Below are 26,576 nucleotides of genomic sequence, written 5' to 3'. Positions count from 1 at the left end.
AATCCCCTTGCATTTAGCTGCCTGCAGTGGATATTGTTATAAAAGTATAAATTTCCTTCAAACTGCAAGTGTATCACAGTTTTATCATTCAGCTTATATTGCTGTTGCCATTACGTGATACACAGGACAGATACAATGTACTCTATGGTGGTGTCTCTAAGATTGAGAGAAATATATATAGAAAACTTATTATCCTCTTCAGTTTGAGTAACATAAATTACTCACAATTTTAATATGGGTCAATTCACGGGAATATAACATCCATCGGGGTTTATGTATCAAGCTGTGAAAAGCATGGAAATAAGGACCAGTGGAGAAGTTGCCCATAGCAATCAATCAGCTCCTATTATTTTATAGACTGTACTTGATAAATGCTACTTCAAAGTAGGGATGTGCAGGCTCGGATAGGTTCGAGTTTGCACGTGGAGTTCGGATTTTTCCCTCCAAAAAAACGGAACTCAGAAAGAGGCAAAACGTCATCTTACATGGACGAACATCATCATTCCTGGACTTTTGTTGGAGGGAAAAATCCGAACTCCACGTGCAAACTCGAACCTATCCGAGCCTGCACATCCCTACTTCAAAGATGATTGGTTGATATGGGCAACTTCTCCACTGGTCCACTTCTCTACGTTTTTCACTGCTTGATAAAACCCTATGTCCGCAATGCATCACAGTACTGAAGAACCAATCCCCAAATATTGCAATCATGCAGGGTTAATTAGTGTTCATTCTATTACCCTTTACCTGTCACAACCCATGCAATTCCACTTTCCTTCATGGGCTGTCGCTGTCTGCTCTGGTGCTTTTAGCAGACTCAGCTAATGTAACAAACTGCTGAGATACATACAAGAGTGTTCTAGAAGCACCAGAGCAGAGAGCTACATCCAAGAAGGAAAGAGAAACTTCACAGGCTGTGACATGTGCAGGGTGCTAGAATGAACATTAGTTAATAATAGCCGTTAATGTATATTTATTGTGACTTTCCAGAAACACACATCATCCTATTTGTCTGCTTTACATATCAGGTACACTCTGCGGTAGTCTTTTATTTATTGCCTGCAGTGTTCTACAGGTACTGTATATAATTGCTGTAAAATGGAGGGTTGCTGGCATACGGAGGTAATTTAGCATAGTATTGCACTATTGAATTTCAGACTCTCCGTAGCTCGTTTTGATATAGGTTCTCGTTAGTCTATTCCTTGGCTCCCGCAATATTTCACATGCGAGTTAGCTGGAACTAAGAGGATTGCTAGCATACAGAGGTCATTTAGCATGGGATTGCAATGTGAAATTGCAGACTCTCCGAGGCCCGTTTAAATGCAAGTTCTCATCTTACTAGGGTGGATGGGAATGGGTTAGAGCCAGTGGGGGAGCTAGTCCCTTGATTTGGAGTAGGATCTGGTATTTTATTTTTCTGTAAACCAAGGAGCAAGTTGGGAGGGCAACTGCATATAGTTATACCCTTTTAGGAGCTGTGCTCTGTAACAAGAGGCTGCATGGCCCCTATCTCGCATCTAATGGCCCTTCCTCCTTATTTACAGCCATCTGCTTCCACAATTCTGCTTTGGCTGCAACAAGAGGAGCAGATAATATCACCAACATGGAAGTAAAGGAGCGTACACACTAGACGATATGCTCCCTGAGTGATATCGTCTAGTGTGTCCCCGGCATGAACGACATTGAGCACACCCGCTGAACAATATAATTAATGATATCGTTCAGCGCCAGGCTCTCTCCCCCATTCCCCAACATGCAGCAACCTGACAATATCGTCAGGTTGGCCTGCATGTTTACCCGATGGACGATAATGACGAACGACCCGCGGGAACGCGCATCGTCGTTATCGTTCATCGTTTTGGTGTTAAAAGTGGACGATAAAGTGTACGACTGAATGATAATGACATCGTTATCGTTCAGTCGTCCACTTTAATCGCCCAGTGTGTACGCACCTTTAGGCTATAGGGAGGAATGGGTATTAGATATAGTTAATGGAAGGCAATATTAAGAATAAGGGGTTAATGCTTTATTGGATATAGAATTGATTAGTGATCTGCGCTCCTAAGGAAGGGTTCGTGTTTCACCACTAGCTGCTACCCCAAAGGGTTGTCCTTACTTCCCCAATTAAGAGCAGTAAATTTATAAAGGAGGGAAGCGCTCTGTGAAATTACTGGAGTATTTCCATAGAATTTATTTCTTATTTTCATCACAGAGCGCTTCCCTCCTTTATAAATGTAATGGTTTATTGGTATTTTTTATGAGACTGATATTATGAGACCACACGTATTGGTATATGAATACAAGATATAATAAAAAATATATACTGAATGATATAGTAAAAGTATGGTAGCGGACAAGAATATAGGGACTATAGACCTTAATTAGTACACCTTAAAACTGGGTATGTGAGTTATGAAATACTACAACTAAAATATGAAGACACAGACAAAATAAACAAAGAAGAACCATATACCAAATATCATAAATCACATAAGGACTAGATGCACAGGGCGATGTGATAACCTACATCTAAGGTTTAAGAATGGGTGAACACACAAGAAAGCGCAAAAGGGGGCTCACCCCCGTTGTCCTTCGGCAACGGGGGTGAGTAGTGGCGTGTCTGGTGCACTAGATGAGGTAAGCCTATGTTTTCTTTTGCACCTGTGTTCCCTTTGGTGGGGAGCACAGCTATTAATCCGTTGTGAACATCATATAGGCTTATGGCAGTTGCAAGCGTCCTCAGTCTGGTGACATTTGTTTACATACGATTGAATTGTGTGTATCATAGAGAAACACTATCTCCAGCTGTAGATATTAGATATATCTTATGTAATATGTTGTGCATCATAGACTGTATGGACTATTGGCTATGGTTTTAGTGTAATTGCGGTTTAAATAAATTTAAATAAATTATCTTAGTGATTTTTGGTTATCCTTTATGATGCTAGGTAAATATATAGTTGACTCCAGTCCAGTGGGACTTATAATATGTGTTGTCTTATGATCGAAGGTAGAGCCTGATAGACATCACTATTTCTAATATTTTTTCTATTTATTGATATTCACTTTATGAACTTTCATTTACTGTGTATTATTTTTGTTTATTTTTTTCTAGATGTAATGTGAAACATTGTATTGTGCATCATATGCAAATGTACTCACCGTATATACTCGAGTATAAGCCGAGTTTTTCAGCACATTTTTTGTGCTGAAAAAGCACCCCCTCGGCTTATACTCGAGTCATGCCCGCATGGTACGCAGCTGAGGAGCGTACCATGCGGGCCGCGGTGCAGACTGTGTCTCTGTGACACAGCTGCACCGTGTGTTTAGCGCTGACCGGACGGAGTTCGGTCAGCACTACACACTGCCAAACACACAGCCGCCGGAGCCGGCAGCTGTGTGTTTGTTGTAATCAGCAGCCGATGAGTCTGTCAGACTCTCATCGGCTGCTGCTGCTCCCACTACGGGAGCCATCTTCCGGCTAGGACTACTGGGGGCACTACCAGGGGGGGGGGTTACTTCTGGGGGCACTACCAGGGGGGGGATTACTTCTGGGGGCACTACCAGAGGGGGATTACTTGTGGGGGCTCTACCAGAGGGGGATTACTTCTGGGGGCACTACCAGGGGGGGATTACTTCTGAGGGCACTACCAGTGGGGTATTACTACTGGGGGTGCTACCAGGGGGAATTACTTCTGGGGGCACTACCAGGGGGAATTACTACTGGGGGCACTACCAGGGAGAATTACTACTGGGGGCACTAGCAGCTACTGCATTTCCCACCCTAGGCTTATACTCGAGTCAATAAGTTTTCACAGTTTTTTGGGGTAAAATTAGGTACCTCGGCTTATATTCGGGTCGACTTATACTCGAGTATATACGGTATTTGTGCCAGTCTTGAGAAAGGTTCACAATTGAACCGAAACGTCCACAATACATTTTGTTATGGCAGATTATAGATTGCAATTATGACATTGATAATTAATTGTGACAACACCTTTGGATGTATTAAAGACTTTTGAATATTGACTTATTGGCGAGTGCTTCCTTCCAGGAGACTGGATAGTGGATGGATATTTGTTGGATCAGTCATCTGATCTTGGCAAGCACCCCATTGATGAATCTTTTTTTGATGTGAGTGCAGGACACAAATGGATATTTTTTATATATATATATATATATATATATATATATATATATATATATATATATATATAAAGAAAGAAGGAGTCAGCACATCCATATCAATCCATAGAAAATGTATTAATCCAGTATAGAACAAATGTCGAGGTTATTTGAGGGGCTTGTGAGCAAAGTCATAGCAATAGTTCATCATGGCACAAACAGCAGGCAATCATGAAAATACTCATCACAAGTCCTCCCTCCAGAGAGTAGCGCTACACTCTGGAGGGAGGACTTGTGATGAGTATTTTCATGATTGCCTGCTGTTTGTGCCATGATGAACTATTGCTATGACTTTGCTCACAAGCCCCTCAAATAACCTCGACATTTGTTCTATACTGGATTAATACATTTTCTATGGATTGATATGGATGTGCTGACTCCTTCTTTCTTTATTATATATCATATTATGTGTTTGCACTCAGCATTGTTGCTGCTACCAAGAGTGTGCTGCTGGTCTCATTTGCACTACTATATATATATATATATATATATAAATAATATACATACTGTATGAATACACATACACACATATACAGAGCTGCAAACTGTACAAACAAACACAGTCAGGAACAGTATCAAAGAAAACATAATTGTAAAATATAGCTAGTCAGTAATAACCAACTATTAAGCTTATACACATGAATAGAATATATAATCCAATTAGAACTATAGCAACAGATAACAAAGAAACAAAATGAAACAGACAAACAAAAAAGAAAAAACCCCGAACCCTGATGCAGCTTGACCCTTCCATTAATCGAATACTCCTACAGTGGAGGGAATGTCATTATGCCTCTCAAGAGAAAAGGAAGCATATCCCCTAACCTGTAAATATAGACATAAGGACATAAATATATAACGTCACTCTTGATTACGAAGTAGAGACCAATTCATAGTCTCAAATAACTGCATTATATGTGTTCTAGTGCTAAGATCCAGGGAGTCAACATATATACCCCATTTAGCATAAAAGCGAACCACCCCCTTCTCAACATCAGGTAAAGTTGCAAGTCTACCAAAATAAAGTATTTGTAGTAGTATTTTTTTAACTGCTTGGAGCGATAGTGCAGTGGAAACTGTCCAATTACGGAGGATAGTTTTCTTCGCCACAGTTACCACCACCGTAAGAAAGGGCGACAATTCCATTTTACGACCCTGCAGGTCCCAATTTGTTAAATTAGCACATAACATAACTAGAGGGTCCTTCATAAGGCGTAAGGCAAATGTCTTATGTAGAAACACCATAATCTTATCCCAAAATTTTCAAATTTTCCCACACTCCCACATATTATGGAAAAAAGTGGCTCGTGAGAACTTACACTTCGGGCAACATCCCGACTCCCCCTCAACAACATGTTGCCTCTGAATATGAAACATATACGCCCTATGAATGGTCCTGATATGTACTTCTTGCCAAATAGCTGAATGGAGAATTCTCAGAGTCTTCTCCGTATGCTTTATCAAAACAGCAGAGTACCTGTGGCATCTCTGAAGACCAATTTTGGGTGCAGCTTTTCCATAAATCAAACACATCTAGAATGGTAGCGATACCCCTCACTCTCCAGACCAGGTACCCAGGGTATTCCAGACCAGGAACAAACATAGGATTACCCCAAAACGTATTATACTGAGACACAGTGTGGCACCTGGGAAGGTTTTGGTTTGTTTGTAGCCAAACTAAACAGCTATCGAAAAAACAAGAGATATGGTAAGAACTTACCTTTGTTATCTCTGTTTCTACGAAGTCCATAGGGTCCTCAGGGTGGCCTTGGGGTATAGCTGGATCCTGGATCCTCGGGCACCACGGAGTTAAAGCTTTCAGCTGCTCCCAGGATGCACTTGGGTCCAACCTCCCATATACCCCGCCCCCGAGCCACAGGCACCTCAGTTGGTAAGCAGCCCAGGCCGGAGGAGGAGACGAAACAGAGAGAAGGAAGACTGGAACACACAAGAACCATACTCACAGAAATGGGAGACGGAAAACCGGTGACCAGTCACAGAGCCCATATGAAGCCAGGTGCGTCAGGGCGGGTGCCCTGTGGACCCTATGGACTTCGTAGAAACAGAGATAACAAAGGTAAGTTCTTACCATATCTCTTGTTTTCTACTTCAGGGTCCATAGGGGTCCACAGGGTGACCTTGGGGATGTCCCAAAGCAGTCCAACTAAGGGCGGGGACGCTCCTGTGCTGATAGGAGAACCCGGCGCCCAAAGGATGCATCCTGAGAGGCAAAGGTGTCAAACGCATAGAACCTCAAAAAGGTCTGAATGGAAGACCAGGTGGCCGCCTTACAGAGCTGAACAGCAGAGGCGCCACGGCTAGCAGCCCAAGAAGGACCCACAGACCGAGTGGAATGAGCCTTAACAGAGGCTGGAACAGGTAAACCCTCCTGCATATAAGCCTCAATAATAACAGAACGAAGCCAACGGGCTAGAGTCTGTTTGTTGGCAGGCCAACCCCTCTTGTGAAAACCAAAGAGGATAAACAAAGAATCCGACTTCCTCACAGAACTAGTCCGGTCCACATAAACCTGGAGTGCACGGACAACGTCTAAGGAAGCCTCCCCAGCCGAAAGATCAGGCGACTGAAAGGCTGGTACAACAATTTCCTGATTAATGTGGAACCTGGAAACCACCTTAGGCAGGAACTCAGGACAAGTGCGAAGCACCGCTCTGTCCTGATGAAAAATCAGAAAAGGGGGACGACAAGAAAGCGCCCCCAAATCTGAAACCCTCCTGGCAGAAGCAATTGCCAAGAGGAAAACAGTTTTAAAAGTTAGCCACTTGAGCTCCACTGACTCCAAGGGCTCAAAAGGCGGACCCTGTAAGGCCCGAAGAACCACCGCCAAATCCCACGGGGCCACAGGTGGCACAAAGGGAGGCTGGATTCTCAAAACTCCCTGGAAAAAGGTGTGTACGTGTGGCATAGCAGCGATCCTGCGCTGGAACCACACCGACAGAGCAGACACGTGCACCTTCAGCGAAGAAAGACATACTCCTAAGTCCAAACCCGACTGAAGGAAAGCCAGAATACGCGAAACCCGGAACACCTGGGGATCATAGTTTCTGGCCTCGCACCACTGAAAGAAAGTGTGCCACACTCTGTGATAGATCCTCGCGGAAGCAGGCTTGCGCGCCCTCAGCATGGTGGTAATAACGGAGCTAGAAAAGCCCCGAGACCTCAGGACGGCTGTCTCAAGAGCCACGCCGTCAAAGATAGTCGACCCAGATCCGGGTGAAGACAGGGCCCCTGAGACAACAGGTCCCGCCATTGAGGTAGGAGGTACGGAGCGTCGATGGACAGGCTCCGCAGATCGGAGTACCACGGCCTTCTGGGCCACGCTGGGGCCACCAGGATCAGTGTGCCTCCGTCCTGTTTGAACTTGCGCAGGACCCGAGGCAGCAGAGATATCGGAGGGAACAAGTAAGCCAGTTGAAACAGCCATTTCACCGACAGCGCGTCTATCAGACTTGCGCCTGCGTCCCTTGTCCTTGACCCGTACACAGGCAGCTTGTGATTGTGACGGGACGCCATCAGGTCCAGCTCTGGCAGCCCCCACTTGTCCACGAGTAGTTGGAATACCTCTGGATGAAGCGACCATTCCCCGGGATGCACGTCGTAACGGCTGAGGAAGTCTGCCTCCCAATTGAGGACTCCTGGGATGAAAACTGCCGAGAGAGCTGGAAGATAGCGCTCCGCCCAAGCCAGGACGCGGGACACCTCCGACATCGCAGCTCGACTGCGAGTCCCTCCCTGGTGATTGATGTACGCCACCGTGGTGGCATTGTCTGACTGCACCTGAACGGCCCTTCCGTGAAGAGCGGTGCCGGACAACTGCAGGGCTCTGTATACTGCCCGCAGTTCCAGGATGTTAATGGGAAGAAGCGCTTCCTCCGCCGACCAACGACCCTGAAGTGACAAGGAGCCTGTCACCGCCCCCCAACCCCGGAGACTGGCATCTGTCGTGAGCAGAACCCATTCCGGGATCCAAAAGGGGCGCCCCTCTAGGAGATGAGCCGTCTGCAACCACCAGGCTAGGGACAGACGCACCTCCGAGGACAACACCAGCATCTGAGAGCGGATCCTGTGTGGCAATCCGTTCCATTCCGAAAGAATCAGCCCCTGCAGGGGCCTGGGATGGAACTGGGCAAACTCCACCATGTCGAATGCCGACACCATGGACCCCAAAACTCTCATCGCTGAGTGCACCGACACTCTGCCACTGCTCAGACAACTGTGAATCCGCAGCTGTAAGGAGGAGACCTTCTCTGGAGTCAGAAAAATCCGTTGCTGACGAGAGTCCAGCAGGGCCCCCAAATGAACCATCCGCTGTGATGGGATGAGGGAGGACTTCTTCCAGTTGATCAACCAGCCGTGCGCCTGTAGACAAGCGACCGTCAGGTGGAGATGCTGGATCAGTACCTCCGGGGAGCTTGCCAGCAAGAGGAGGTCGTCTAGATACGGTAGCAACCGTATTCCCTGGCTCCGAAGATGAGCCGCCATGACCGCCATCACCTTGGTAAATACCCTTGGTGCCGTGGAGAGACCAAAGGGTAGAGCCCTGAATTGGTAGTGGTTGTGGAGAATAGCAAACCGCAGAAACCGTTGGTGCGATGTTGCTATAGGCACATGGAGGTAGGCGTCCTGGATATCCAGGGAGACCATATAGTCCCCTGGTTCCATCGCCAGAATGATGGAACGCAAAGTTTCCATCCTGAATTTGGGAACCCTGAGAAACCTGTTCAGGGACTTCAAATTGAGGATGGGGCGATGAGAGCCATTGGGTTTCTGCACCAGAAACAGCGTAGAGTAATACCCCATCCCACGTTGAGACTGTGGCACGGGTATAATGACCCCCACCGTCAGCAAGGCCTCTATGGCTTCCTGAACCTGCAAGGCCTTGGTTTTGTCCTGAGAAGGACTAGTGCAAAAAAACTGGCCAGACGGCCTGTGCCGAAAAGACAGGGCGTACCCCTGGGAGACCACTTCTCGCACCCAGGCATCCGTGGTGGTATTGAGCCAGCACTGGGCGAATTGAAGAAGTCGGCCTCCCACTCTGGGGTCCCCCAGAGGGAGGCCCGTCCCATCACGCAGAAGGCTTATCTTCTTGCTTGGAAGAAGGGCGCCTAGCACTCCAGGCTTGCTTCTTTGGCTTTGAGGCGGTCTTGGGTGCGGACTGCCTCGGGAAGGACTGACCCTTTGCCTTGCCCTGAACCCGAAAGGAACGAAAGGCCGAGCTCCGGACCTTAGCAGGTGTAGTAGCTGAAGGGAGAAGGAGCGGCAGCGTGGGCGTTTGTACAGACAGCCCAGCGCTGCCGCTCTGGAGAAAAAAACTATATTAAAAAAAATTTAACTAAGTTAAAATAAAAAGCTTTAGGGGGCTCCGGTCGGGCACCATCTTAAACTGAGGTGCCTGTGGCTCGGTGGCGGGGTATAGGGGAGGTTGGACCCAAGTGCATCCTGGGAGCAGCTGAAAGCTTTAACTCCGTGGTGCCCGAGGATCCAGGATCCAGCTATACCCCAGGGTCACCCTGTGGACCCCTATGGACCCTGAAGTAGAAATAGTATATTATTTCGCACAAAAAGCAGGAGATGTGCTCTGGGAGTATGTAGAAGAGCAGGTAAAGAATAAGGTATAACTAATTCTTCCTCCAGGGATTTATGGGTATATGCCTCACAACCCGTCAACCAGTCAAGTATATATCAAAAAAATACTGCATTGGTGAACGCAGAGACATGCGGAATAGCCAGACCACCATCAGATTTCCCCAAATACATCTTAGCTCTAGATATGCGTGGTTTCCCACCCCTCCATAAAAACGTAAAAAATAGGCGAGTAATTGACTAATATCAACATGTGATAACCGTATTGGTAACATTTGAATAGGATAGGCAAGTTTACGAAATATAACCGATTTCAGCAATCCAACTCTACCCAGGAAAGATAACGGAAGGTGTTGCCAAATGTCCAGTAGCCTAGTTATGTCAGCTATCACAGGAGTGAAATTAACAATGTATAACTTAGAGATATCAGCCAGAATATGAATTCCAAGGTTTTTAATAGCATGCCTAGCCAATCAAAAATGATCTAAGCATGTAACAGAAAGAGATAGAGACGGAGGACCTCTTTCAGAGTCGGTCGTTGCGGCCACACGGTCGTATTCCACCATGTTCGCTAAACTGCGCATGCGTAAAATTCGCAGTGCGCGTGCACAAACTAGCTATTACGATCAGAAATTGCTCTCTCCTTCAACTTGGCCAGGTCGTTAGTTTGAGTGACAGGATGAGGCGTTTGTGGGTGGTAACATAGGAAGGTGCTTGTGAACTAAAAATACGCCCCCTTCTCGTTCCCATTACACGTCATCTCCGGGCATATAAGGATTAATCGAGACCATCGGAGCTGGTCGTAGAGCTTAAGGTTGACCATACCCTCTCTTAAGCACTACGATCAAGTCAGTGTAAAAACCTCCCATGTCACATGTGCCATGACACTACTTAGTTAATTATGCACTCCCATAAAATGCCGTTTGCATAGTCAGGCACGCCTGCGTTCGGATCTCCACTCCCCCGTTCACAAGCACCTTTATGGGAGTGCATAATTAACTAAGTAGTGTCATGGCACATGTGACATGGGAGGTTTTTACACTGACTTGATCGTAGTGCTTAAGAGAGGGTATGGTCAACCTTAAGCTCTACGACCAGCTCCGATGGTCTCGATTAATCCTTATATGCCCGGAGATGACGTGTAATGGGAACGAGAAGGGGGCGTATTTTTAGTCTTACGGCAGCATCCTCCCCTCGCTCGTCCAGCTAACGATCCCATCTTAACGACGCAACTTGCGAGCGCTTCATTTGCATATCCGGCCCCTTTTACCTTACGACCGTGCGGCCGCAACGCCCGACTCTGGATGAGGTCCGGAGACCCTGAGTTACACAAATAAAGGACTTCTGACTTATGGAGGTTGATCTTATACCCTGCAAAGGAGCCGAATTGCGTCAGCAATGCCACAATAACAGGAATAGCGTTTGGGAGATCGGACACAAACAAGAGCATATCATCCGCAAAGAGACACAACTTCAACATTACTTTCCCAATAGAAATCCCTCTAAATCCCCCATGTTGGCGAAGAGCTATCGCAAGAGGCTCCAGGGCCAATACAAACAGGGGTGAGAGGACATCCCTGTCTCGTGCCTTTCTGAACCTCAAAAGGGGTAGACAAGTTACCATTAGTGGAAACCTGTGTGAGTGGATCACAATACAAAGCTTGTAGTATCGACACAAACTCATCATGGAATCCAAAACTAAACGTTTTGAACAGATGGTCCCAAGTGACCCAGTCAAAAGCCTTTTAGACATCCATAGAAATTATGGCATGGGACCGAGGACCATCTAAGAAACCAAGAGCTTGTACGGCTGCTAGCACCTTCCGAATATTAACTACCAAGTGCTAACCCATGATAAATCCGGTCTGGTCATTGGAAACAATAGTGGGCAAAATAAGTTTCAAACGATCTGACAAGATTTTAGTTAACATTTTGTGGTCGACATCCAGCAATGATATTGGGCAGTATGACCCCGGTCGCTATTAGGCATGGGCAGAACTCTATTTACTGCAGAATTTAAATAGAATTTTTAATCTATGTTCTTTCAAAATTAAATAAAAGACGGCACACAGTGTGTCGCTTAAGGTGGGTACACACCTGACAGATCACTCGATCTGCAGATATACTGTATCTGCAGATGATGGTCGTTCATACACACTGAAAGACCATCATCTGCATGCTGCAGCGGGTCTCGGGGGGCGGGTAGGGGGCATGGCCTAATCGTGGAAAGTGGCCACGCCCCCTTCGGGGGGAAAAAACTTTTGTTGCGCTGGGGAGGGGGGCGCTGTGTGCCCCTCAGCCCAGTGCACAACCAATGAGGGGCGCGATCAGCGTGATCGCTCCACCTTTGGCATAGGAGACTGCTCGGGCTGCTACTTTAGCAGCCACGGACAGTCTCCCGGTGCAGCCCAGCACACAGCAGCATGTGCTGGGCTGCTGTGGATGGGGAGCTGTGCTGGACTCCCCCCCCCCTCTCTCTCTGCACCCCTACACACTTGCCGATGGACAGATATGTCTGCAGACATATCTGTTCATTGGCTGTGCAGCACAGCCATCGCGATATATCTGTGAACGACGTAGTTCACAGACATATCATCTGTAAACACTGGACCTGATTCAGACCCGTTCGCTAGATGTGCTCGCTCACTCCCAGCATATGGAAATTCGGCTAAGTGACGTCAAGGCAGCCGCTCGCAGGGCAAGTCAAAAGCACGCCCACTATGTCTTGGCGAGCGATCACTTTGTGTTTGTAGACGCCCACCAGCCTGTCTTAAGACGCCCACTTGCATACGTCATCTCCCGGAAGTGCATGAAACCATTGGTACATCGAGCACCATCGGAAGCGATCGCAGCGCTTGAGGTTTACTACACCCTGCCGCAAGCACTGCGAGCACTTCAGTGTATATTTCAACCAAGTGACGTGTCCTATGATGCTGCCTGTTAATTATGCACGCCTCTGAAATGGCGTTCAGATTCTCAGGCACACCTGCGTTCGCACCTCCACTCTCCCGTTTCTAGTGGCCTGCCCCTGTTACCACCCACAAATGGCTTGACCTGTCACTCATTCAGCTGGGCTGTCTATGCTTGGTGAGCGAGTTTCCCCATCGCTCATACTAGTTCATGCACATGCTATACGAAGCGTATGCATGCGCATATTGAAAAACATTGCTTGCTCCGATTGAGCGCTCGCTAGCGAACGGGTCTGAATCAGGTCCACTGGCCGACGGGGGCACGATATATTGGCCGATCAATTGATCGGCAAAAATATCGGTCAGTGTGTACCCAGCATTACTCTATTAGCTAATATTTTGTAGCATTCCCCTGAAAGACCATCCGGCCCTGAGGCCTTAAGAGGCTTCAATCCCATAATAGTCTTAAGTATTTCTTCCTTAGTAATAGGAGCGAGCAGGGACTTAGCTTTTTCTTCAGAAATACAAGGAGTGGAAATATCTGCCCAAAAAGTAGCTTTTTGGAATTTGTCCATTGGGCCTTGTGAGTAAATAGAAGCGTAGAAATCTCTAAAATTTTCAAATAGATCTTTCCCTTTATAAACTAGAGTACCATCTGGCTTTTTTAAAGCAGTGACAACAGTGGAAGAACATGAGTTCCTCACTAAATTAGATAGAAGTCGACCAGATTTGTGCCCATGTTTATAATATTAAAAATTAGTAGAGAAGGTATGACGAGTAGACGCAAACTGAGTCTTTGCCTGCACATAGGCAGCCCTATTACCAGGTGACAGGGAGGATTACAATTTTACATAGGCTGTAGTTAATTTTATAACGGTGCAACAAAGTCCAGAAAAATTAGGGCATAGGGTAAATGAGAGAGAAAAAATGGATTCCACGTGATTCAATATAAGGACCTCAGTCATACAGGAGAGGAGTCCAGAATTAGTGACCTGACCATCAGTTTCACCAATATAGTTAGCTGACAGGTAGTGATGACTGTAAGAACAAATCCCTCCAGAAATGTCAGCACAAACCACGGGTATGGGGGGAGGCAAGATGGAAAAGCCTGTGTAGCAAGCTGAATAGCCAGCCAGGATAGCAGCCACAGTCCCAGGAGACAAATGAGGAGCAGCAGGGTCCAAAATGAGAGTGCCTGATGAGCTGGACCATACGATTCTGGATGAGACAGCCCCAGACAGGGAGAGTGCTTCACTTCAGCCCCTAGCAGCGGCAGCCAGCGGATCTCTACTAGGAGCAGATGCAGTGCCAGGAGCCACCCAATAGCAACGTTGACTATGTCCGACAGCAGAGAGCGGGACTCAGAGGAGGAGGTTGTAGGCAGGCAAATATGACAGCGATGGGCCGCTCTGACGGCAAGTGGAAATCTAGGTCCCGGCTGCAGCGCGGCGTACAGGCCCCAATGCTGAAGACCACCAGCGGGAGCCGGGAGTGAGGTCACCAGGTGATGCGGATTCAGAGGAGGTGTCCAAGAGGAAAAGCCCCACGAAGGTAAGGTAGTGAGGGGTAATAAAGGGTCACCAAAAGTCCGGAATGCTAGAGCTCCCGAGAAGTGCGTCCGGCCTGGTCAGCTAAGCCACGCCCCCAAATCCCCTTCCTTTAATGCACCTGTGAAAGACTATGAAATTGACTGAGCAACAACTATTTTATAGTACATTTACTAAGCACCAGTTTTGGGTTTTCCGGTGGTTTTGCAATCTGCTTATTTACCAAACCGACGGACATCATCCAGAAATACAGACTTTAGAAAGATATTGGACATCAGTTCCCAATGATGTATTTTATATTAGAAGTATAGAAACCCTGGATTTACTAAGCAGAGGGTTTAAAACTTCATGCAAAGCATAGTTGAGTTTGAAACAAGCACTGCAAATAATAGCATCTGTGCAGACTTTGATGTGAAAAGACTGTAAAATTATAACCAGTCCTAGGCCTTTCAGCCTAGGCTTGTTTTGCATAATAGTGGGGAAAAATGGCACGGGTCCCTCGTTTTTTCAAAGAACAGCGCACTAGGCTAAACCAGCCAGGGCTGGTGACTTTACAGTATGGAAACATGTAGCGTTGAATAAATGGGGCCTTTGGTCAGAGTGTGGGACCTGCCAAGCTCTGATCAATAAGTGCGGCCCTATTCATTCCTATGGGGAATGACTGCAAGTGAATTGTAATTTGCGTCAGGACTCCCTGAGAAGCAGTATTGTCGTCCAATATGTTTTATTTTCCAAGTACCATGGAATGTCTACTTGGATTGAGCCATCCTTAATGATTAAGTAATGGGTACTAGGTCTTTGTAATGATGGAGACATACTAAATAATACATATTTTTAGATCTAGTATTGTAGGTTTGTTGATTACTGTATCAAGAATTAAGATATTGGAACACATTCTATTCCTTTTGAAGGACTAGACCCTACATTTGGACTAATTAATTTGGATTTCATCCTCATATTTATATAGTTTATGTGTTAGCATCCGTATTTGCTTCTATGTTTATGTTATGTCACCAAAATGTGAAATTATCATCATTGGTAAAAGTTATGATACACACTATACATGTGCTTTGGGCGCTCTTTGTATAGTTTTGCACAAAATGCTAGCAGGGGGATAAAACATATCCCTATCCCTTTAAATAGTTCAAACTAATCTCCTTTTTATCACGTGGATCAGTCTCATCTGTGTTTTTAATTTTGACATGGTCAGTGGCAAAGGATTGTTTGTACTTGCCGCCCATCCATATGCAGCTAGAAATGAAGGAAAGGAGGTTACATGCCACTGTCACTGCACAGCCTAGTCTGTGCTATGAGTGCTATGAATTAAATGACTTTGGTTCCTTGAGTGTGGCACAACCTCTTGATACCTCCACATCATATGAGTGTATAATTCATTAAGATAAATTAATTACGGTGAGGTCATGTGGGAGGAGTTCAGTGTGATTGCACTCCTTCCTCTGCGGGCTTCAGCTGTAGAGGTAATTGGGAGAGGTGTTAGAAACCATGTGGAGGTCTAGTGGGCATGAAAGGGACATATGTGGAAAGTCTGATAGGCATGTAAGGAGCATGTGGGGAGGTCTGATGGCATGTATGGAGCATGTGGGGAGGTCTGATGGCATGTATGGAGCAGGTGGGAAGGTCTGAGAATTTCCAAAAGTCATGTTGAGTCAAACACTAACACACAAAGTAAATAAACAAACATTTTGATTGTTAGGTCTTAGCAACATATTGTAAATAATGTTATATTTTCAATGTATGTGTTTATACACATATATTGATTGTAAGCCTGGCTTCTTGCAGTATCTGTACATGTTTAGTGGCTCTTAATCTATGACTCAGGATGTAGTTTGACATTTAGAGAATCCCGTAAACAGTAAAATTTCAGCAAAATAGAAATATATTTCCTTCTTGTGACAATACCGTGTACATAATAACAATCCATCTTTTCGTGTTATGTGTGGACTTTGGGCCTGATTCAGCAAGGATGGCAAGAGCTAAGATGCACGCAGTCGGATGATTTCGCATTTTGCGCATGCATTGGAGTGCGTAAACTAGACACTGCAAAAGGGAATGTCTGGTCAGTGTGTACGCAGACCCATTGCAGAGTGATTGACAGGAAGTACCATTTGTGGGTGGTGACTGGGGGGGTGGGGGGTCAGGCAAACGCAGGCATGTCAGTGCGTTGGGACAGCGTTGCAGGGGCGTGCATAAATTAGTCGCTGCAATACCATATGCAGTCTGAGGCCTCATAGCTAATGCAGAAGATAGCAATTCCTGAGTGAGGTCTACCTGCCTTAACTGTGCGTATGGGTCCGATGTTACTCTATGTTACTGATTGTTTCGCTATGTTGCCCAAGTGTACGGATGTCAGTAAGGGGAAGTGGGAGTCCTTCTGTTAGGCTGAGTTCGCATTGCGAATGCAAACATTTACATATGGCTGCTGATATTAGCAACGGCATTGTGTGCGTATAAGCAGAATTGCGATCCATGCTGAATCAGGCCCTTTGCGTGGACTTACTGGCTGGTCTTCTTTCTGCCGCTTCTCCTTGAAACTTTTAACTGCATTCATGTAAAATTCCAGGAAGTCTTTTGGGAAGAAATTAATATTCAGCGCTTCAAAAATAGGACACAGGAAGGGGAAAGTAACTGAAAGAAAAATAAAATGAAAGAAATAAGGGACTTGTCTGTTACCCTCAGAACAAGAATGTTCTCGATTGTGCCTAGTAAAGAGGAATATGTGAGAGGTATCCCATAAGTAAGTTTCCCTATCGCTTATGCAAGTAGCTTGTGGCTTGGAGGGATGTTTTGATGTTGTATGTTAACAACATATTCCACTCCCAGCCACTCTCACTGCATCCAGTGTCAGTTGCGTGGCCTTGAGTTATGGAGGTGCCACTACAAACTGTTTACAAAATTTGGTGGGGAAATTCATGGTCATAGACTGTACTCTACAGACCTCGCACTGAGCGTTTTTCATCTGTTTGCATTGCGCAAAGGAGATTTGGGGATCTATTTGCTAAGCGGTGTTAGTAGATAAAGTGAACTATGATAAGGTACCAGGCAATCAGCTCCTAACTGCCATGTCACAGGCTGTTTTTGAAAAATGGCAGTTAGGAGCTGATTAGCTGGTACCTTATCACCGTTCACTTTATCTCCTAACATTGCTTACTAAATAGACCCCTTAGGCAGCAAGAGTTTCAACAGTGACAGTCAAGGCCGTGGTGAAATTGTGGTCTCATAATGTATCATGTTTCGAAGCAGCGAGAAAAATTAACATTACTAAACATAGCAATATACAAATAGAGAGACATTCAAAATAATATTCATATCAAATTTCTAAACAGAAAAAAAGGGAAACCACAAAAAAGAAGGAGGGGTAGGGGGGTAAAATAAAAGAATAGATATAAGAATATTTGACCATGAAGATGGGCAGATTCGTAAAGAAAAGTATATACATTTTATTCATAGTAAATCAGTTTGCATCAGCACAAGTAGAAATATAATTGTTATATATGTGCTCGTTAATTTATAATCAAACCAAGGGCTCCTGGTGGACATAAAATCAGACCGTTTGTCTACTGAAGATAAAAGAAGATCCTCCATTGACAGATAATAATCTATTCTAGAAAACCATGTTTTGCGGGTGGGGGAGATAGATGATCTCCAAAGGGTGGCTATTGACGCTCGAGCAGCGTTACTCAAATGGCGTAACAATGATTTTTTTATATTGTGACAGTGGAGTGGAAGAATGATTTAACAACCAGAAGGCTGGATCTGTAGGGAGAGAGATCGCAAGTATGTCACTGGAGATTGCAATAACATCATTCCAGAAGGGCTTTATGAGAGTACAGGACCACCAGATATGTAATAGAGATCCTACTGAGTCAAGACACCTCCAACATTTAGCTGATATTGAGGAATACATTTTACCGTATATACTCGAGTATAAGCCGAGTTTTTCAGCACATTTTTTGTGCTGAAAAAGTACCCCCTCGGCTTATACTCGAGTGAAGTGTAGCGCTGACCTGACGGAGTTCGGTCAGCGCTACACAGCACAAACACACAGCCGCCGGAGCCGGCAGCTGTGTGTTTGCTGTAATCAGCAGCCGATGAGAGTCTATCAGACTCTCATCGGCTGCTGCTGCTCCCACTGCGGGAGCCATTTTCCGGCTCCCGCAGTGGGTAATGGGAGAGACGTCATGAGTAATGACGTCTTTCCCGTGCAAAGCGGCCGGAGGAGCGGATAGCGGCGGGACCAGGAGCGGGAGTTTCAGGTAAGTGATTTTTTTTTTAATTCTTATTACGTCTCTCTCTACTGGGGGGGGGGGGACTACTGGGGGCACTTCCAGGGGGCGATTACTACAGGGGGCACTACCAGGGGGCGATTACTACAGGGGGCACTACCAGGGGGCGATTACCACTGGGGTTACTACCAGGGGGGGATTACTACTGGGGGCACTAAAAGGGGGGATTACCATTGGGGGCACTACCAGGGGGGGGATTACTACTGGGGGCACTAAAAGGGGGGGGGATTACCACTGGGGGCACGAAGAGGAGGGGGATTACCACTGGGGGCACTACCAGGAGGGATTACTTCTGGGGGCACAACCAGGGGGAATTACTACAGGGGGCACAACCAGGGGGAATTACTACTGGGGGCACAACCAGCTGCTGCCATTTCCCACCCTAGGCTTATACTCGACTCAATAAGCTTTCCCAGCTTTTTGTGGTAAAAGTAGGTACCTCGGCTTATATTCGGGTCGACTTATACTCGAGTATATACGGTATGTAGTAGCGCAGGATGTCTATACCACCGCATTCGAATTTTATATTGGGTATCGTTTGAATACAGACAGAGCTACTATGGGTTTTGTGGAATGTGTTTTCCCAGTCCTTTTCTATGAGATTTAAATTTAGGTCTCTTTACCAGGCGAAATGAAGAGGCATCTGGGAGCCCTGGTGTTGTAATCATTTATATATGGTGGATATCGTATGCGTAGGATTTAAAGGGGCTATACAAGTCTTCTCAAATCATGTCAACTCCCTAGACGCCTGTGTAAGTCTGGAGCCAGAGTGAAGATAATGTCTGACCTGCAGAAATTTCCAGAAATCTTTGTGGGATATCCCAATTAGTCTTAATATCAGAGAACTGCTTCACACCCCTGGAGGTCACCAGCTGACCAACCCTAAAGTGCCCCTCAACCGCCCAACCAGAGAAGTGTGAAAGAGTCATACCAAGAGAGAATTCAGTGTTGGATAGAAATGAAGTTAAGGGACCAAATACTGAGGATATGTCAGGTATGCGACGTAAAGTCCTCCAAACCAAAAGGGTCGGGTTGATGGTCGGGTGGGAATGAGGAAGCTTCAGCAGGGCAGGGAGCCAGGGGAAAATCTCAGGATATTGCTGCGCACAGATACCATCCAATTCAACACATTGCTTTACCTCTCGACTCCTGGTCCAGTCCAACACTCTGTTTAGATGGGTCGCATAATATATCAGGAAGTTGGAATCCTCCTCTGCAACACAGTTTTATTCTATCCATCTACTGCGGCTAATACCACTTTCAGACCAAAACCGTGGGTTTGAACCAGGTCAATGTTCATGGTTTCAAGCCATATCACAGCAGCTCAAATCCCTTTCCACTGCACGCTGGACCCTGGTCATCCCCTTTACACTAAACCTGTGTCTGCACTGCAGGTCACTCCCTTGAGGCATGCCCCTGCATCCACAACCAATTAGCTGTTTTTAAACTTTACCTGTGTTAAATAAGTTGGGTCTCCCGTTTCAGAGTGCAGCTTATTCGGGACACACAACCAGAGTTGACCCTTTCACAACAAGCCAGGACCCGGATTGCCCTGGCAATATCCCAGTTCAGAGGCTCGGTGTGAAAGGGGTATAACTCAGTAGGTTTGAGTCTGTTACTTTTGCTCCGCTCTCAGACATATTTGGTCTTGACCATGGGCATGCCCCCAATAACATTATGCCCCACCGCAATGATGTCAAGCAAATTCCTTGACATTAGTTCATGGCCCCATAATAATGTATTGTGATAAGAATAATCACACCACAGTAAGATTGAAAGGATAGCTCTTGGATTAAATAAAGAAAGTCTAAATCAGAATATGCTAAATAGTGGACACTGCAAGCAAACTTACTAGTAATTACTGATACATGTAAAGTAACAAGAAAACAACCAACCCTGAACATTTATATTAGACAAACACAGAAGGAAAATATAATTTTTATGCAGATGTAAGGACAGAGAATCATGCAGGATGGTTCCAAATTTTTAAAACATATTCTATATCAGTGTTTCAAAACCTCGGTCCTCAAGGCACACTAAGGGGTATATTTACTAAAGTGAGAGTTTTTAGAAGTGGAGATGTTGCCCATAGCAACCAAACAGATTCTACTTAACATTTATCTAGCATCTTCTAGAAGCTAGAATCTGATTGGTTGCTATGAGCAACATCTCCACTTCTAAAAACTCTCACTTTAGTAAACTTACCCCTAACAGTCCAGGTTTCAGTGATAACCATGCTTGAGCACAGATGGTTAAATCAAAATAACTGAGGTACTAATTAATACACCTGTGCTCAAGTATGGCTATCCTTGAAACCTGAACTGTTAGTGTGCCTTGAGAACCGCAATTGGGAACCCCTGTTCTATATGCATAACAGAGTGTTATGAATACTCCAAGATTTGCTGTCATCATATAAATATTGTCAGTTGAACAAGCACCCAGAACTCTTTTAAATTGTATGATCATTTGTTTTGTGTTGTCTGGGTTAGAATCAGAAATTAATTATACTCATTTTATGAAATGAATAATTGAAAGCATATGCCTGTAATATGATATTATCAAATATGTATCATTTTACAAGGTTATTTTACAGTTATATAAATCTATGTTAATAAATATTTAAATCATTAAAGCGCTGCTGCGATCACTTTAGCGTCTTTTGACATAGGGCCTGATTCAGAATTGTACGTTATTGCACAGCCTGTGCAATTTTGTACACAGCTGTGCAATTATATGCTAATGCCGCAGGAGGCGTCTTGTGTGATCCGCTGCTGCGTCTGAGTACACAGCCATCGGATCACTTGTGTGAACATTGTTCATCTGAGTAGCCCTATTTGCTTAAAATTTCTATAGATCAAACTACTGAACATCATATTTATTTATATATTGCACTGAAGTAGACTGATTCAATTAGTGCCAATGGGTGGTTTTGTGACAAAATATAAACGGCAACGTATAAAATGGAAAAAAAGTAAAAATCAATAGCTGGTCAGGCGCTTTAAGTATATGATAAACAGAAAAAATGTGTAAAAGCAGTAATATCTTTATACATCCAGTAAAGTCACATGGGTATATTTACTAAAGTAAGAGTTTTTAGAAGTGAAAATGTTGCCCATAGCAATCAATCAGATTCTAGCTATTATCTTCTACAAGGTGCTAGTTAAATGTTAAGTAGAATCTGATTGGTTGCTATGAGCAACATCTCCACTTCTAAAAAATAAATATACCCCATATACATAATAGTAAGGGAATCAGGGCAGAATTAACCTAACGTGTTTCAGCATACACACGTTAGGACTGTTCAGAGATGGAATTAAATTGGATGTAAATTGGGCACATGTGCTCAGATACTAGGTGGAAAAAATTTGCCTGGAAACCGGTATATTTGCTTACGTACAACTATTGACTTTTAAATTATTGCCGCTTTAACTCTAGTGGCTAAATCGCCGAAAACTTGTAGGTGCCTGCAACTCCGGAGCCATTACATTTACCCTATAGTGCGGGCATTCTACTACACAGTTTCTCTAACCATATCATCACAAATAATTAACATTCTTAATTAATTGTGCATTAATAAATATTGTTGTATAAGTGTTGTGATTTCATTACATTGTTCATTATGTAGTGGTTTTCCCTGTAAATAATAATTTCCTGTAGATAATATTATCAAAAGAACCACATACTAAACATAGAGAGCCATGTCCATGTCTGTGTCTTTATGCAAATGCTGCTACAAAGTCCATCCCTGGTGTAAATCTGTGCATACGAATGTGCAAGGGCTGAGACGGCCAAAGCCAGCATCCATAGACACAGGATACAGATTGGTGCTTTTTAAGATGCACCATCAAAACGTGCACCAGCCCTATGGATGATGCAGGTTCTCTGTCAGAATATGGTCTAATATTGTATGCAAATGGATGTTCATCTGTATACGCAACATCTTTAACCACTTAACTGGCTAATATTTTTTAAAAAAAAACACTCAGAAATTGACTGTTTTTTTATGATTGAATTAGGTCAAGAACAATTTTTAAAACGTATCAAACATTTAAAATATAAGGTGATAGGAGTACAAAATGGTTGCTGAAAACCATATTGATGTGTGATTTTATAAATGTATAAGACATCAGATAAAGGTCAAGACATTAGAAGGCATAGTTTTGTTGAAATCTATATGTACAGTCAGGTCCATAAATATTGGGACATTGACAGAATTTTCATATTTTGGCCTCTATTCACCACCACAATGGCTTTGAAATTAAACAAACAAGATGTGCTTTAACTGCAGACTTTCAGATTTAATTTGAGGGTTATTACATCCAAATCAGGTGAACGGTGTAGGAATTACAACAGTTTCTATATGTGCCTCCCAGTTTTTAAGGGGCCAAAAGTAATGGGACAAACTAAACAATCCTAAATCTAACTTTCACTTTTTAATACATTGTTGCAAAACCTTTGCAGGCAATCACAGCCTGAAGTCTGGAACGCATAGACATCACCAGACGCTGGGTTTCATCCCTGGTGATGCTCTGCCAGGCCTCTACTGCAAATGTCTTCAGTTCCTGCTTGTTCTTGGGGCATTTTCCCTTCAGTTTTGTCTTCATCAAGTGAAATGCATGCTCAATCGGATTCAGGTCAGGGGATTGACTTGGCCATTCCACTTTTTAGCCTTAAAAAACTCTTTGGTTGCTTTTGCAGTATGCTTCGGGTCATTGTCCATCTGCACTGTGAAGCGCCTTCAAATGAGTTCTGAAGCATTTGACTGAATATGAGCATATAATATTGCCCGAAACACTTCAGAATTCATGCTGCTGCTTTTGTCAGCAGTCACATCATCAATAAATACAAGGGAACCAGTTCCATTGGCAGCCATACATGCCCACGCCATGACACTACCACCACCAAGTTTTGGATCATGAGCAGTTCCTTTCCTTCTCCATACTCTTCTCTTCCCATCACTCTGGTACAAATTGATCTTTGTCTCATCTGTTGTTCCAGAATTGTAATGGCTTTTTTAGATGTTGTTTGGCAAACTCTAATCTGGTCTTTCTGTTTTTGTGGCTCACCAATGGTTTACATCTTGTGGTGAGCCCTCTATATTCACTCTTGTGAAGTCTTCTCTTGATTGTTGACTTTGACACATATTCGCCTACCTCCTGGAGAGTGTTCTTGATTTGGCCAACTGTTGTGAAGGGGTTTTACTTCACCAGGGAAATAATTCTTCTGTCATCCACCACAGTTGTTTTCCATGGTCTTCCGGGTCTTTTGGTGTTGCTGAGCTCTCCGATGCGTTCTTTCTTTTTAAGAATGTTCCAAACAGTTGATTTGGCCACACCTAATGTTTTTGCTATCTCTCTGATGGGTTTGTTTTGATTTTTCAGCCTAATGATGGCTTGCTTCACTGATAGTGACAGCTCTTTGGATCTCATATTGAGAGTCGACAGCAACTGATTCCAAATGCAAATGTCACACCTAGAATCAACTCCAGACCTTTTGCCTGCTTAATTGATAATGAAATAACGAGGGAATAGCCCACACCTGTCCATAAAATAGCTTTTGAGTTGATCGTCCAATTACTTTTGGCCCCTTAAAAAGTGGGAGGCATATATAGAAACCGTTGTAATTCCTACACCGTTCACCTGATTTGGATGTAATTACCCTCAAATGAAATCTGAAAGTCTGCAGTTAAAGTACATCTTGTTTGTTTCATTTCAAAGCCATTGTGGTGGTGAATAGAGGCCAAATATGAAAATTCTGTCGATGTCCCAATATTTATGGACCTGACTGTATATACATTGCACAAGGTGTTCTCGACAGAAACAACCCAAGGACAGGACAAAATTCACTGTTTAATCCTAACTCAATAGTGTCTCATTGTTACCAGAGATTACTAACCCTGAGTCAACAGTGTCTACCTGAGCACATTCACTATAAACACCCCTCATAAATACTTAGATGTCCAACATTCATAATTGAGGCAACGGTGCCCCCTACAGTCTATTTTTTCCTCTTTCTTTTACTTAATATTTCCAAACGACCTTTATACTTGTTAAACTGCTTATGCATGGGATTTCCTTCCTATATAAGATGTAACCTGTCAGTATACAGTTAGCCTATTGCTCGATGTAACAAAATCCCAGCTTCAAGGTGTTGGAGGGGGCTCCTGGGAAAGAAGCCAGTTATGTTTTAAGTAGATCTGACAAGAAAGTTAAGTATTCTTCCTTTTACTTTGTAATAATAAGAGATATGGTAATAACTTACCTTTGTTATCTCTATTTCTACAAAGCCCATAGGGTTCCACAGGATCCCTTGGGGTATAGGTGATGACGTCAGGCATCGGGCACCATACAGTTCAGTTTTCAGCCTCCCAGGATGCACTAGGGTCCCCCTCCTATACCCTGCCCCCAAGCCAAGGCATCTCAGTTACGTACCAAGCCATAGGCCGGAGAAGGAGAAGGAAGAGAGAGAAAAAAGATGTGGACACACACAATAATCACATTCTCACCAAAGGGAGACAGAAAAAACGGTGACCAGAGTAAAGCCCATCTGCAGCACAGGTGCGACAGGGCGGGAGTCCTGTGGAACCCTATGGACTTCGTAGAAATAGAGAGGTAAGTTCTTACCATATCTCTTATTTTCTACTGCAGGGTCCATAGGGTATCCACAGGATACCTTGGGGATGTCCCAAAGCAGTTTCCTTCAAGGGTGGGGACGCTCCTGTGCTGAAAAGAGAATCTGCCGCCCGAAGGAAGCATCCTGGGAGGCAAAGATGTCAAACGCGTAATACCTCACAAAGGTATGGACAGAGGATCACGTAGCAGCCTTGCAGATCTGGACTGCAGAGGCACCACATCGAGCTGCCCACGAAGGACCCACAGACCTAGTGGAATGAGCCCTCACAGAGGAAAAAAACGGAAGGCCTTCATGAAGATAAGCTTCTGAAATGGCCATACAAATCCAGCCTGCCAAAGTCTGCTTTGAAGCAGGCCACCCCTTTTTACGGAAGCCATAGAGGACAAACAAGGCGTCCGACTTCCTAAACGAAGAAGTGTGGTCAACATAAATCCTTAAGGCCCGCACAACATCCAAAGTGGCCTCACCCACGGAAAGGTCAGGTGAGTTAAAAGCCGGCACAACAATTTCCTCGTTGATGTGGAAACTCGAAACAACTTTGGGAAGGAAACCAGGACGAGTGCGCAGCACCGCCCTGTTCCTATGAAAAATCAGAAAAGGGGGTCTACAGGAGAGCCCCCAAGTCAGAAACACGTCTGGCCGAAGCAATGGCCAGAAGGAAAATTGTTTTAGATGTCAGCCATTTAAGATCCACTGAGCCCAGTGGTTCAAACGGCGGTCCCTGGAGAGCCCTCAGGACCACAGCTAAATCCCAAGGCGCCACCGGTGGAACAAAAGGTGGCTGAATTCGGAGAACACCTTGCATAAAGGTGCGCACATCAGGGATTGCAGCAATCCTACGATGGAACCAGACAGACAGGGCAGACACATGCACCTTCAGAGACACAAGGCGAAGCCCATGGTCCAGTCCCGCCTGTAGGAAGGCTAACACTCTAGACAGACGGAATTCCCGAGGGAGCATAACCTCTCGGTCGACACCACCAGAAGAATGTATGACACACACGATGGTATATCCTCGCAGAACACTGTTTCCGTGCTCTTAGCATAGTTTGTACTACAGAGCTGGAAAACCCCCTGGACCTTAACATTGCCGTCTCAACAGCCACGCCGTCAAAGACAGCCGAGTCAGGTCCGGGTGAAGACAAGGACCCTGTGACAGGAGGTCCGGGCGCAACGGCAACCGCAGAGTAATGTCCACGGACAGTCCCTAGAGGTCTGAGAACCAATGCCTCCGGGGCCACGCGGGAGCAATCAACAGGAGCGTCCCTCCTTCCTGTTTGAATTTCCGGATTACCCGAGGAAGAAGGGAAAACGGAGGAAACAGATAAGCAAACCGGAACGTCCACCGGACGGACAGAGCATCCACCAGAGACGCCTTTTCGTCTCTTGTGCGA

At 44.9% G+C, this 26,576-nt stretch overlaps 1 protein-coding gene across 1 annotated transcript in view; it reads right to left on the bottom strand.

Moving 5' to 3' along the window:
• Positions 1-26,576, bottom strand: part of LOC148542143 (cytochrome P450 3A9-like) — a 68,397-nt gene that overhangs the window by 15,957 nt on the left and 25,864 nt on the right. Inside the window, exon 8 of the mRNA XM_088471894.1 lies at positions 16,764-16,891. Within this exon, the coding sequence (XP_088328020.1) occupies positions 16,764-16,891 (128 nt within the window). The remainder of the gene's footprint in view (positions 1-16,763; positions 16,892-26,576) is intronic.

This window comes from Taudactylus pleione, unplaced genomic scaffold, assembly GCF_031769625.1.
Source record: "Taudactylus pleione unplaced genomic scaffold, aTauple2 ptg000015l, whole genome shotgun sequence".
Classification (NCBI taxonomy): Eukaryota; Metazoa; Chordata; class Amphibia; order Anura; family Myobatrachidae; genus Taudactylus; species Taudactylus pleione.
Note: the sequence above shows the minus strand (reverse complement) of the source record. Positions and strands in the feature narration are given on the sequence as shown.